Source organism: Anguilla anguilla, chromosome 10 (genome assembly GCF_013347855.1).
Source record: "Anguilla anguilla isolate fAngAng1 chromosome 10, fAngAng1.pri, whole genome shotgun sequence".
Lineage (NCBI taxonomy): Eukaryota > Metazoa > Chordata > Actinopteri > Anguilliformes > Anguillidae > Anguilla > Anguilla anguilla.
In genome coordinates, this window is record NC_049210.1 from 16,430,858 (window position 1) to 16,446,105 (window position 15,248).

Sequence of the window (15,248 nt, forward strand, 5' to 3'; positions counted from 1 at the left end):
AAAGAGTCATGGTCGGAATGGGTATACATTGTTATTGCTATCTCTCTCAGTGCCTCTGTGCTGTCTATGAGCCTGACAGACAGATTGGCCACACTTCAATACACCGGTTAATCCTAACGAACTTTCCCAACACCAACTACAGGCTTCAGTGGCTATTCACTGGTACTGAACAAGGAAGCATGTCTAAGTCATGACCCCAGTACCCACATATCATGGAGCTATACAAACATATGTAGCTTGATTAAAGACAAACAAATCAAACAAACAAAAGAATCTGGTTAAATTTCAGTTTTTTATATTTATTATAAAACATATTATACGTTTGGGTTATCCAGTTCATTTTGTGAGAATCATTTTTGAAAATAATAAAATGGAATCTGAATAGAACAGACCTTACTTAATTCACAAATTAGTAATTATCCTGAACAACTGGAGTCCCAGTGCAATAATGGGAACATTGTGCTATATGAGGATCTTTTTATTGGGACATTTAAAAAAGTACAGGGATATAATTTTTGTCCAGAATTTATCCAAAATTGTTGCCATTGTTTTTGCGCATGCAGACCAAGTGAGTATTAGTTAAATAGTTTTTAAAATGAAAATGAAAGTTTATAAAGTCTGGATTTTTCATTTATTTGTGTAAGAGGAATAGACAGACTTCTCTACAGACAATGGTCAGCTAGAGTAATGTGGAATTATGAGATCGGCCTACTGTTAACACAATAATAAAAGATAAATTGACAAAAACATGAGACAGAATCGGCGCAGCATCAACGATCTGGTTTGCATCAAGTGGCAAGGGGCTTCATTTTAATTCGCACAGGACCAATTCGTGGCGACCATACTACAGGCTGCGCATGCGTCTGGAACATATTTGACAGGACGGGCAGACGAATGTAGAGATAACGCTACTTTGCTATGTGACAGGATTGTACAAACCAAACGTGACTGTTAAATTAAATAAAGGGTACATTAAATAAACGATTTACACTGCAACTCCACGGTCCATTGTGTCAACCCAATGGACCAAATATGGTAGGAGTAATAGACACTGACTCTATTGTATCGATTGGCGTTTTTCTCTTACCTAGTTGTGTTTTGTTTTTCTCCTATCGCCGACAACTAGTTTAACTAGCTCGCCAGCATTATTATATCCCCCTACAATTATACTGAAATAACATACTTTGTGGATAGATTTTTCCCTCTGCAATCCTCGAATTACAGTTTTAAAGGAAATACTTTTCTCCTTTAAACGTAGTCCGATTAGCCGATTTCCGACACCACGGATGGCTCAAAGATTAGTGGGTGGCTTGCTCTGTCCAATTCACTGCTAGTAGTGCCGTAAACGGAGCGCGCGCTAGCCGAATTCCCTGGGCAGAGGTGCAGCAAGCTGATGTTGCGGGAGGTGGTTATATGCACTCGCTAACACAATGGATTTCAATGTGAAAAAACTGGCTTCTGATGCAGGAGTCTTTTTCACACGCGCTGTGCAGGTATGAAACTATGCAGCTGGACACCTCCCCCGTTTATCGATCTTGATATCTAGCGAGTTCGTGATATTTCCCTTTTTTTTAGTTTACAAGGTGGCTAGCTAGCTGAGATAGCTAGTATATGGACATTTTGTTTTAATGAAATATTTTTTTGGCTGGTGTATTTTTTTTTTTTTAGTGGTACAGGTACAGCGCTTTCTGTGAACGCGCACTTGAATGCTGGCTGTATGGACAGTCAGCCTGTTTGCCGTTTTTTCAGTTTATGTTCCCCGTGGCTACCAGAACTGAGTTCTTTACATAACTGTCCGGTTGGCTATTATTAAAAGCCGACAAGGCCACACAAAGCTGACTGAACTCGTTTATTATTCAGTGCTGTCGAATTAGTGCCGAAAGCTCAAGTGTGCTAGCTAGCAAATTGTCAGTGTCACTCAGGTGCGAGCTTGCGAGGTGACTAGACTAATACGAGCTCGGAAATCAACTTCTTGTTTCATTTTCTGCTCCAGTGAGCATTTCTGAGAACTTTGATGTTTGTTGGCGAGCAAACGTTGCAAATAAATTAAAATGTTGGTATGGCACGACTATCTTGACTCGTCATGTTATGTAGCCTATCCTTGCAGGATAAGCTACATCAGTTAGCTAATGATAGTTAGCTGCGTAGGATTTTATGGTACAGCAATGTTACTCTCAGTCAATCTTTTGCACGTATTTCTAAAATGTTGAAAGCTGTTTTCGCTAGTTCAATGTCCTCTAAACATTCAATGGATAACTACAGTAATGTCAGCTAACGTTACGTCGGGGCAGCTGAATCATGGTCAGTAAACCTGTGCGCAATGTAGCTAGCGAATTAGACACTAAAAAACGTCGAAAGCTTTTATTTGTCCTGTCATTTCCTGTAAAAAAAAAAAAAAAAAAATAGGTCGACTACTTTACACATAATGCTTTCGGTTGGAATTCGGTCCAAAGACGTTCCTAGCTTCATATTGTCGCATAAGGCTAGCATGTATACGTTTGAGTAAAACACCTTCGCTTTGAATGGATCGAGTGCGATAACTACTGTAGCCGGGACATCATTAATTATGTAGCTAGTCTGTGTTGTCATTTACGCACACACATTATAACGAAAGTAGGTGCTTTGTGTATGTTAGTTATCAAGTTGGCTATAAACTTTTTTGCTTTTCAGCTCATTAACTAAACGCACCTCAGGCTCCGTAATTAACTGTGTAACTGACAGGCATGCATTTAATAGTATTGTAGTAGCTAATGTAGCCTTTGAAAAGTTAACTATATAGCTACCCTGCATTTTGTGGGATCGGTGTTTGTATGTTATGAAAAGACTACGAAGGCTGAATATCTGCTGTTTCTGCTCTAATTTTGTTTGATAGCTAGAAATTATGTTTATTTACTTTTTAAATTATTTTTCACGTGTGAACCAGCAGACCACATGAGTTACATATATCAGAATGGAGTCGGTTGGTTCATGGAGCCAACAGAAGGAATCTCACTTGGTTGGATTCCTTGTGTGCACCATGCACTCGGCAGTGTTTTTTCTTTGACAGATTTGATGAGCAATTCCTGTTAACTTTTAACTGCCACAGCCCTTTAAAGCGAATATTTTACTTTACTCAGGCTAATCAAAAAAAGAGATTCAAGTGGTTCTGCTCCGTCGGCTGTGAATGCAGGTTTTCAAATGATAACCATGACAGGATTCATGAGGATTCAAATATTCAGTTAATATGCTGTCGGTATATCGGTGTCTAATAGTGGTCATGGCTTGCATAGATGTTTGCAGGTTTTCAAATCATAACATAATGTTCATGACAGCATTTGTGAGGAATCAAGCATCCACTTACTAGTACTATCTGTACTTAGGTGTGTAGTGGTCATGACTTGTATGCATTTATAGTCACCAGAAACCCACCCCCACTGTCCTGCTTGAGTCTTCTCTCTTGATGTTAAGTGATAGAGTTTAATTGCACTTTTGCACCTTGTGTTTTTCTAGTTATAGTTTTCTGCACTGTCAGCAGTGGCCTTCCTGTTATGTGAAACGAGCAATGCTAGGTTTCAGTTTCCTGCTGCATGCTTGCATCCTGGTTTACTCTTTGGTCTTCTGGGTAATAGGTCATCCGGAACTTGGATCTCTGTTGACACAATGTACTGATAGGATGTCAGGGATCAGTGACTGTGTTTACATGCACACTCATATTCTAGCATTAACCTGCAATATTCATGTAGTCTGACTGTGACTCACATGTAAGGGCATTGAACTGAATGCTGATTAATGTAAACACCTTTTTCAGAACTCCTGCCTGAAAAGGCTCATGCTTTTATGTTCTGTTTTTCATGATCTTTGGTTCACTTGCTACCATGCCACCCCGGCAAACTTTTGTCTCAGTTATGAAAGACATTAATATAATGAAATATCTGGACCCTTTGCTGTTTCAACATGACAATGCCCCTGTGCACAAAGCGAGGTCCATAAAGAATGGTTTGCCGAGTTTGGTGTGGAAGAACTTGACTGGCCTGCACAGAGCCCTGACCTCAACCCCTTCAAACACCTTTGGGATGAATTGGAATGCCAACTACATGTCGGAGCTTATCACCCAACATCTGTACCTGGCCTCACTAATGCTCTTGTGGCTGAATGGAAGCATATCCCTGCTGCATGTTCCAAAATCTACTGGAAAGCCTTCCTAGAGGAGTGGGGGCTGTTATAGCAGCAAAGGGGGGTCCAACTCCATATTAATGCCCATGGTTTTGGAATGAAATGTTCAACAAGCACACACGGGTGTGATTTTCAGGCGTCCCCATACTTTTGGCCATGTAGTTTATCTTAATTTCATATCACCAACAAAATTATGTAGAATATTAAATTAATATTCAATGTATCGCCCAGCCCTAGGTAACATGTTCACTCCACTGCCTATCTCCTATATTATAGCGGACAGTTCACGGTTTTATTTTGCCAGTTTGAAAGTGAAATAACACACTCTGATGCCAGATTCAAGCTGTCTGGGAGGTCAGCAACATAGGTAAATAGCTAGATGAAGCAAAAGGGATTACATTTGTCCAAGGAGAGAAACGATAAAATTGAGAAAAGCCACCAATGTTCATGATGGGTTACGGGAATAAATTTGATGTATTGATGGAAGCACATCTCAGGGGTGCGATTTGCTGGTCTCCACAGGGTAGATGCGATACTTGATACTATTAGCTTAAGTGTCACTGTCGTCTGACGTACAAGCGCTGACCGTTTTATTTCCCCAGACCCTGTAAGCGTGAGCTGTAATTACCGATAATTGGCAAGTGTGGATGTTAGAGCCGCAGCTATAGAAGATGAGTGGTGTACGCTATGCTATCTTTGTGTAGAGTGGCAGTCCTCTCCAGCTCCTTTATTCCACTGAGTCATATGCGAGCTCGGTGTTCCCAGTCGGCTGTTGGCTGGCTGTGTGTTGACGTGTGCAGGACAGGCCCACCCTCACCCGTGTGCCCACCTGGAGGTAGGCCGCTTTAAGCCCAGCTGCCCGGTGTTTCAACACATGGCTCTCTTGCTGTTCAATTATTCATGACCATCTACGGGCCTGGGTTTAGGGTGTCTGCTGCCGTACCTCTTAAAGGTGTCCTTTCGATCATCCTAATGTTTGCCTTTTTTGGCTGTAGACTGTAGTCATCAACGCAGATGTGACGCTATCGCTGGTTATTATTAAGAAGCTGTAATTAAAGTAAATTGGCAGTTGCGGAGGTTGAAAGTTGGACTAGACAAGCACTATAGCTATGCAATTATCTTTGTATTGTGCACACCGGTAATTTAAGTGTGACAAAGCGGAGCTTCAAAAAAATCCTTTGGTGAATAATTTGGAAACTTTATTTAAAATAAAGTTTTTAAAATGATTAGAAGTTTTAGTTTTACCTTTACTAACACATTGAGTGGATTGTACGTAGTGATAAAAATGGCTGATAGCAATCCACCCTGATGCTGAGCCCTCTGGCAAGTCTGTAACTGGGGCTGCAGTCAGGTCACAGAAGGCATCAGTTATAATGGGCTGTTCTCCTGAGCCAGCTGACTGCTGTGACTGTGAGGTTGGATGGATGGACTTGCCACAGACACCAACCAGCAGGCACATCAGGCGAAAACAGCCAATCAGCAGGCACGTCTGGAGAAAACAGCCAGTCGGCAGTTACATCAAGAGAAGATGGGCTTCAATAAAATAAGGTCTGGCAGCTGGAAACCCTGGAATGGTTCCAAAGGGAAAAATGAAATGCTGTGCTCACAAAGTAACTACATATGGGCCGTCGGTTGGCGTGTTCAGTTCTACAGCAGTGATGTGTTCTATGATCCAGGCCTTGTGCTGCCTGTGGAAATAAATCCCGCACGGTGTAACAGGCCATTGCATCACCCAGGGAGAGAAGTTTTTCAATAGGGCATCCTCCACCACATTGCATACTAGCTAGTAGCAAATAGTGATCAGACACCTATAGTCTGAATGTAGGTTGTAAAGTCCTCTGCCTCAGTAATTACACAGCTCAGCTGGTGGCTTGACAAGTGAACATTTTTGCTGGGTACACACACTTGAGGAGGATGAGCTACTATAGCATGCACCTTCCTGAATTCACTGAAGATGTGAATTGCAATTATGTCCGGCCATCTTTAATTGGGGTGGGAAAAAAGAAACAAAGTAACTAATTGTGTCAGAGTGTTTCTCAGTGAAGTGGTTGCTCACTTTAACTCAAACATATTGTTTTCAGAGTGTGTGCTACCATTTTACGTCCCCCCAGAGTTTCAGCCATTACTGTCATATCAAGAAGAATAGAATAATTGTGTTCCTCTGGGTAATTTCAGGCAGTGATTTGCCACTAATTGATTTTATTGTTGAGTGCAGAAATTAAGGTCTAAGAGTGCATGACAGACAGCTTAGTTAGCCACAACCGTGCTGTTGGTGCCAGGATTCTCCCCCAGTTTAAGAGAACTCCTCCAGCTGCATCATTGTGTATAGTGTCATTGTGTTTAGTTTATTCATTAGTCTCTGTCACTGCCTTTTGACCTCTATTACACTATACCCCTTGGCTAGTGATCGTTTCTAGTTACATTTACAAAAATGTAGAAATGCTACAGTATAGCGCAAGTTGTCACCTCCTTATATTTTATTTAATATTATTTAATTTTATTTATTTTTTAAAATTATTTTTAATTTTTATATATTCATTTTATCTCTTGGAACCTTAAGACAATTTTTGTTTTGTCATCAGGGCTCCCTTGAAAAAGAGACCCAGTGTCTCAATGTGATTTCCCTGTATAGGGTAAATCAAGGTTCAAGACAGTATCACCGTGAAATTAAAGTCCAGAGGCTGAATGTGCCCTTGATAACCCTGTGTGGTCCATGGTGGCCTCTGCATCCTTTTAGCTGTGCCATACTGCTTAGCAAGGCATTCACCTTGGCAGCTTCAGGATTAGCGGCTAGCCCTTACACAGAGGGGCAGTATTCGGTGTGTCTTGGGGCTCTAGGAGGCCCCATCTCACAGGTGGCCCTGCTGTCCCACAGCGCTCCATCGATTATCACGACCAGAATAGCCCTGAGACATCCAAGCCTCGCGTCAGACCTTTCCTTTCACTCCGATGACTGGGCTGCTGACTCACTGTGAGCGCAGTGGCACGAGGCCAGTTTGAATACCACTTGCTACGGTGGAGGTGCTATTAGGTGGATGGGTGTGGTGTGGGGGAGTAATATTTACGCAAGTGAGTGTGGTTGTATGCGCGTGTCAGTGTCTTGTGTATGCATGTGTTGTGAGAGTGTATGTGAGAGAGCTGTTTGCTGTGCATGCGTTGGAGAGTTTCTGTGCCATGCACAGATCTATATCATGTAACGTATGACTGCAGAAATGCAATTTCCTTCCTCTGGTGACGTGGTATGGCTCTGTACTGTGAAGTTATTTTGTTAGCTGTTCTTCTGGAATAGACCAGTCACTGTGGATGGATAATAAGGTCTTTCTTGTTATGTGTGGTTCTCATACCTGAAACTGAATACCGAGGCTGCAGATGGATAGACAGACAGTGTGGGAGTGAGGCTAATTTTCCATTGGATGCTGCCTAGAAGGCATGTTAGTTTGTCACATAAAACAAAGCAACAAATAAAAGTTCTGCCCCAAAATCATTTGTGATGAAAGTGAATGAAGCGCAGCAGACAGCAGGGACACTAGAGCAGACTATCAGGTTACTGTAGAGAATCTGTGACGACAAGACCCGTGGCTATAGCTATAGCCAAGACTGGAACTCTCCAGAGTAGATGCTGGAATCATGGGGCTTGCTTCAGATAATAATCTCTGAAGTCTTTGGTAAAAATATGAACCTTTTAAGTGTGGAGTTTACACTAAATTACTACAAATGAACTTACCAAAAATCAAGAAGGTTGCAGGTTTGATTCTTCCTATTGTTGTAAACTTCAGCAAGAGGCCTGAGTAAGTGCCCAGTTGCATAAATGGATTTATATTATATTAGAGTTTTAATTTGCCTGGGAGTTAGGTGTCTGCTAAGCAAAGTTAAATAGCATATTGCAGTTGGCTATGCACTTTCCTTTCCCTTTGCCATAAATATTTCTTTGGCAGCAGAAGTTCATTGCACCTGTCAAAGGATCGATCAAAGCCATTTCCCCTGGCATGCATTTTTTCTTTGTTTTACTTTTAAGACCTTAATAATCACACTTTATTTCTTTCAAAATACAGTTATCAAGCACACATGGATTTGTGACCCAATCAGCCTAAATTACTTCATTTAAAATGCCGCCGATTAACATGCTTCTTTTGTTATGCAATTTATGAAAGGTGCAATCAAAAGGAATTAGGCAGTGTGCGGTATGCCTTTAGGCGCTGCTTCTGCTTGTTGGCTTGAACCACTTGCTCTTTTCACATCCTCTTATTTCTGTTGCTGTTTACTTAGAGGATATGCCGGTTTTCCCCCTGCATCCGGACAGGTCCAGTGCACACACTAGCCCATGGAATGCTGCAGACCTGGAATGCAGGATTCAGAATCTGTGTTTTACACTAACACACTTGTGTTCTGATAAAAATAACAATGTTTGCCATAATATGCCTTCTTGCAATAATGACGCAGTAAATGTATAGGCCTATATGAAGCGGGTGGGATTAGTGGAATGAAATAAAGTACAAATGTTTTGCCGTTCTGATATTTTTTCTACACAGGTTAATAACATTTAAAAAACCCTAGGAACCATTTCTGTTTTAAATTACTCATGTTGAGCAAGCTAGTTAGAGCATGACATCTAATTTTCAGGTTTTTCATTAAGCGTTTAATCTTTAAAAAAATAAAACAACTCCTTGGAATATCTGAGTTTACAGAATACAGTGTATTTTTTGCTCTTTTTTGTGTGTAGAGAATGCAGAATCATGCATTAACGCAACCATTGAGGTGTCTTATTTATAAATGATACGTATCATTATGAAACCACTTATCCTTGTCACCATCTCATAAAGCCCTGAGAAGCTCTGTTCATAGAATGCAACCCTCCCCAGAAATAATCTGTTTTCCACAAGGGGGTTTGCGATGCTGTCATGATATGAGGCATTGAAATATGTAATTTTCGAAGTTATTTCATAATATTTCTAGAACAGCATGTCTACCCCGAAACAGGAAAGATTGATTGCCTGTGTTCTCTCTCACGTACTTGTACACTGTATTTCTGGCATATGGTTTTGCGGTGCAGAGGGTGAATGCCTGTCTCTTCTGTAGTTCACAGAGGAGAAGCTGGGCCAGGCTGAGAAGACCGAGCTCGACGCCCATTTTGAGAACCTGCTTGCTCGGGCTGACTGCACCAAGAACTGGACCGAGAAGATTTTTCGGCAGACGGAGGTCCTCCTGCAGCCCAACCCGAGTAAGCCTTGCCCTGATGCCCTGTTCAGCCAACGCTGGGCTGGATTCATATGGCCCTGACCCCCCCCCCCCCCCCCCCACCTTCTCTCTTATCCTTTAGTAGACCCTGAGTAACTATGGGTCTGCAGGGTCCATTTTCTCTGTCCTTTTGATATACTTTCTGAAATCTGAAGGCAGCTTCTTGGCTTTCAGTCTCGCATTGGACCTTTACCCTAACTGTAACTTTCAGAACTGTTTCTTCTGTTTTGAAAAGCCAACTGGTCTCCTGATTCCATGTTGTGTGTAACATACCTCCCTTTTGCCATAAAGTGTCATGTTCTTTTTCCTGATGTATGTGTCATATCTGTGAAGGGTCATGGTGTTTTCCAGCTGGGAGGCCCTAATGAAATCGCACTGTTTTCCCAGCCAGTCCTGTGATGCTGACATTACTGTGGCTCGCTCAGACTTTCCTTCCTCTCTGACCTACTTGGCTGTATGTTCCTGGTAAACTTAACAGGCATAGCCGGTTTCCTTCATGCCTGTTAAAGAAGAGAACTGTCTTGTCTTCGGCCAAAAAAAGGGTATCTTGTAATTCAGGCAGCGTATAATGCGCTTAGGCTATAAAGCACACTGAGGTCTCTGTGGTATCCTCTCCTGGATCATTCTGCGACTCAAAGACTATATCAATTCCCCCGTCGACGAATACACTAACGCACCACCTAGCTGGATTTTTATATTTGACTGGCTAACCTCATGTCTTCTCCCTATCAGGTTGGAGGGTGGAAACATGTAGGGCTTTGACTGAGTGAAATGCCTGTTCACTTCTCCTTTATGAGATATAATGAAGCCATATTACTACAAAGTTTCTCCACTGTATCTCAGCTGCTTTTTATAACTGTGTACATATAATAATAGAAAGTGTGGGGAGCCGGTAACTCTAACTTGTGACTTTCTGGTCTTCCATGCTACAGTTGATCACACCGGTAAGTCTGCTTCTCCTCCCCAGTGCCCTGTGCTGTGGGCTTTTACTGTACCCGCCCCCTTAGAACCAGTTTGACTGGTCATGGGAACATGTGTTGAGCTGGTCCTGTGGTCCTCTGATTGGATGGACCAGACTGTGTGGAGGCAGGGCAAGATGGTTCCTTTCTCTACCTGAATGTAAAGTATTTTAATAACTGCCACCATGAGAAACCCCAGGGACTGGAAATGGACACACTTCAGATTGATGAAAAAAAAAATCTGATTCTGTCTTATCATCTTTGTCATCTTTTAAAGGTAGTTTAAAAATAAAATATTGTATATATTTTAGTATGTGAGAGAATTTTGGAATGAAATATGTTTGGTCAGTATTCCTATTAAGGAATTCAACATTAATGCACATCCATATTAAAATATGTAAATGTAGACAAACAGAGCGAACATAAGCTGTCTGCAACAGAACTTGGAAAGGTAGATGTCTGTTTTTGGGGTTCGAATAGGACAGGGAAACATGAAATTTTAGGGGGAGTGGTGGCAGGTTCTAGAAGAGATGGACTGCCAGGTACCAGCTAACACCAGTTCTGTAAGTGTCAGGAACCTTTTGATAACTCCCCTTGGTAACGGGGGGCTTATCAAATCGTGTGGCTTTGTCTTCACCCCGTCTACAGACTGATGATGGGGTTTGTGGGAACATGCAGCCAGGACCAGGTTCATCTGCATCTGTGAGGTCATCATCCAGGAATTTATCGTATCTGTTTGTTAACCCGCTGATCCGTTTGTCACATCAGTATCCAGAGTCTGGCCAGAGATAATGTTCTAAAGGAAATCTTGCATACTTTGCATTGGCAGGTCCATGTGTGCATTGTTGTGACTAAGGTTTGGAAATTTCTTTGTTCAGGAAGGAACACAGAGGTGCATGGTCCATGGCTGTTAACAACCTCTGAACCTCCTGTAGTTGTGTCTCGATAGGGTCAAATCCAAGGTTTCATTAGACACGCATCGTTTCCAGAGAATTAGATTTTCAAATAGCACTTTCATCGCAGAATGATGTTCTTGCCTTCCATTTTCTGTGATAAGGCAGTCATATAAAATAGCACTTGAACAGAAGTGGGTATCAGCATAAAAGCCCTTATAAACAAGAGTCAGTTATTCAGCAGCTATGCTCTATTGATTTTAGACTCCATTCACTTCTCATGTTTGAATTCTCACTATACAGCTGAGATAATGTTACGTGGCTTTCACAAGTAACTAGATAGCTGCTTAGCTTACTTGCTGGGTAGTTATTTGATAGCTATCTAGCATGTTTGTTAGTTCTTTGGCATGCTACTTTAGCATTGACTAATGCTTGGCTTGCTATTTAGCAAAATAACAACCATTGTCAGATAACATATTTTAGTTTGCTTGTTAGTTTAGTTGTGAGGTTTACTTTCTTTCATTTGGTTGGTAGCTATGTTAGCTAGCTTGCTATCCAGGCTATCTTGTTAGTTAGCTTGTTAGCTGCAGTATCAACCTTGATTTCCTTGTAAATGCCGCAGCCAAATGCTGCTTGTACTAGTTACAGGTAAAAAGTTGTAATGACCCCTCCAGTAAACAGCAGGAGAAACCTGATGAAATGTTTGCATCCATGTTGGAAGCTCCTGGACGCTGAAAATGCGAGACTCTGACCTTTGATAACCTTTTCCTGCCTCTGTTCATGACATTGTCTCCATCTATTATCAACCATTTTCAACCAGTGCTTTATACAGGGCATGATGCTTTTCTCTTAATGCACAGTGCACACCTGTGTGTAATTGGCCTAGATGTGTGCGATGGCGTGTGTCCACCAGTCTGAGCAGCGTGCGCACTGTGTGGGAAGAGAAAGATGGCATTCGTTTATGTCTGTCTGAATCATTGTCATCCGCTTTGACTCTGTAGTTTCCAACTGTTAAATGATTCTGTGCATCATCAGCACTTTTAACTGTTTGTCGCTGTACTTTATTTCAAGAGCTAGAAACAAGCTTCTGTTCTTCACGTGTGTATGGTTAATCCTCTATTCTCACAAATTTGTACAGTTCTCAGACTCACAGTAATTGTTTCGGTCTCATTTGGGGGAAGGTTGGCATCGCAGATTTTAATAGCAGTGATGATCCTACGTATACCAGAATGCAAAGCTCCCAGGCTCTGTTGCCTCAGTGCAGGCAGGGAAGTGAGCCCTGTGTTTATGATGCTTAGTCACATCTAGCACAGTGTGTGCTGGCTGCTGTGGCTAAGGGCAGTGTGGGATTGATTGTAGGCAAATGACAGGGGGCTTTGAGTGTGCTTAAGTGTGTCAGTGTGTCCCATTTGTGTGTGCGCGTGCTTATTTGTATTTGGTGTGCGACTTGTGTTTTGGTGTCCGTAACAATCAGCAGCTGAATAGCGAAGCACAGCCTACAATTTATGGACCCCTTTTTGTCAGAGAACAAATGAGGAGCCGGTGTTCCCACATTCCACTGTGCAATTTCAGAATGCCATGGAACCTTCTGGAATGGACAAGCTTTCTCATTCGTTCTCAATCAACATTTGACATGTATACTTCTAGCCTTCTTTTTTTCCCGAAGAGAAACTTGAGTGGTTTGCCCCAAGGTGTGCCTAAATCACTGTAGTACTGTACCCTCAATGCCAGACTGTCTGTTTCACATTCTAGAAAGCGATAATATTGTGTACAGTGGCCAGCACTTTCACAGTCTTACACAGCTGAATGATGTTGCGGAAGCCAATGAGTCATGCAGCCTCATCATTGCAGGGGGTTTCCAGGTGTCCAAAGGGGTTTTCCTAAATGTCTTCTACTACTTTTATCTCTCCAGGGCTCTATGCAAACCTTTACTGTACTCCTAACCGAGGATTGCATGTGGTCCTAAGTTAACGAATTTAGGAGCACACCAATGCATTCCAATTAGTAGACATGCTCCTAAAGTATATTTCCAGTTAGCACACATCAGTTTTCAGGAGCAAATGCTCCTAAAATGGGAGCACTGTGGAACCCAGCTCTCATATGCAGACATGGTTTGTTTTTGTGCTCTGTTCTTTGTGTGTGCTATAATAATAATAGTAATAATAATAATAATAATAATAATAATAATAAAAGTAATAATACTAAGCCTAGTAATGGAACAAAGGCCGATCTCATAGACAAAGATTTTTTCCGTTGTTACATAAGCTGTAAGGATTTCAAGCAGAAAATAAGCCAGTTATTGTGACTGTTATTGTGATTCTTGATGATATGATCAGTTTCAATAACCGCATCAGTAGACATCAAGGGAAAGTCATAACTATTTCCCGGAGCTCCAAATCGCCGCTATTGTTGACTGCAGATAACCGCCAACACATAACTGATAACGACACTCTCTCTCGTCTCTCTTGCTCCTGATTACGTTATGCTGTTCACCCGTGAGGAGCGAAGCCATTTTGATTTGATTTGATTTGATTTGATTTGATTTGATCGTAACCTTTATGTTGCCGTGACGTTTTTAGTGACTCTGGAGTGAAGTGGCGCTGTGGCGCTGGCTGCCCTTCAGAAGTCAGCGGGGTCCAGCCGCCTTTCCGCCAGCTCCGGTCTGCACGCTGTGTGTGTGTGTGTGTGTTTGCGGTGTGTGAGCGCGGGTGTGCGGCTGGCTCCTGGTAAAAGACTGCCTCTCCTTGCCCCTCTTCCCACCCCCCCCTCCCCCGCCCCTTTCCCACACACCCTGGGCAGGTGCTCGGATCGAGGAGTTCCTCTTTGAGAAACTGGACAGGAAGGTCCCCTCCAGGACCACCAATGGGGAGCTGCTCGGACAGTACATGCTGGATGCGGCCAAGGATTTTGGGCCTGGGACCCCGTACGGTGAGTGACATGAAATCCATAAGCGTACTGACACTGGTTCTATCACTGCTTCAACCAGCAAAGATATCTAGGCTATGCCTGCTTGTCCTTTTATCTTATTTACTATGTACAGGAGCAAAAAGCTGTGGACCTCACGGTAAAGTGAAGCTTTCACTCTGGCAGAAAATATGTATTAGAATGGATACTTACTGTTACACAGTAAGTATCCATTGTGACCCGCCACTTATTGAAATGTATGGAAAATTATGGAATTTTGTTTGTAGTCGCATGTGCTCTGTATCTGTTGTATACCAATAAGAAGTGTTTCATTTTTGACTGCTGTGAATGTCCAGGAAAAGTTTATTATGTACAGTAAGTTTTTCTCTCCCGTGTATCTCGTGACCCACCTTAGCCCCTCCCCCAGCCTGCAGTTTAGTGGTCTTTCTGGTCTAGACTAAGCGCTGAGCTTGTGCTTAATGCAGCCTCCTTTACACACTGAAACGCCCTGGAGCGGGAAGCATGACTGGCGTTTTTTGCACCGTGGCACTTTCCGTATGAAACGGCTGTTTGTCTCTCTCACTCACTTGAGTGTTCACAACACTGCTCTGTTGTGTGTACGAACGACTCCAACCACAGTCCAATCTAGAATGGCTTTCAGATGTGCTTCTGTATGGGAAATGTAGAAGTGGCATTGAAAGTATTATTCAGATATTGCTCTGTGAAGACACTTGGGGGGTGGGGAGGCATCATAGCAGTAGAATCAGTAGAAAGGGTTGGATGAAAGAGAAAAGTATTTTTAAACTGATGGAAAGACATTTGCGGGAATTGGAATCATCTGACCCTGTTTCGACAAATGACGCACTGAGAAAACCCCTTTCGGATTGCACTGGGTTCATAATTAGATTTACCATGGAAACATCCACTTCTCACAGAATTCAATAATTCAGTTCCTTTACTGCTGTCTCACACCATCTTTTTTTCCAATGCTCTGTGACCCCGTGACCTTTCGCTGGAGCCTCTGTTCCTCTGGCTGTGTGCCCACTGCAGTAACAGTAAAGCCGCCTTTATCGTGCTGCTTCTCTGTGCTTGCAGTTACTCTCTC

At 42.3% G+C, this 15,248-nt stretch overlaps 1 protein-coding gene across 14 annotated transcripts in view; it reads left to right on the forward strand.

The window, feature by feature from the left end:
* Nucleotides 1-1,278: 1,278 nt before the first annotated feature.
* The window catches only part of sh3glb2a (SH3-domain GRB2-like endophilin B2a), a 29,698-nt gene continuing 15,728 nt past the window's right edge, over nt 1,279-15,248 (forward strand). For 6 of the 14 annotated variants that reach the window (XM_035436113.1, XM_035436116.1, XM_035436117.1 and 3 more), the window contains exons 1-3: nt 1,282-1,493; nt 9,229-9,370; nt 14,039-14,167. In XM_035436113.1, the coding sequence (XP_035292004.1) occupies nt 1,431-1,493; nt 9,229-9,370; nt 14,039-14,167 (334 nt within the window). In that variant the 5' untranslated portion in view covers nt 1,282-1,430. Of the gene's footprint in view, nt 1,494-9,228; nt 9,371-10,319; nt 10,332-14,038; nt 14,168-15,248 lie in introns of all 14 variants that reach the window. The other 8 variants (XM_035436112.1, XM_035436115.1, XM_035436120.1 and 5 more) reach the window with 4 other exon arrangements.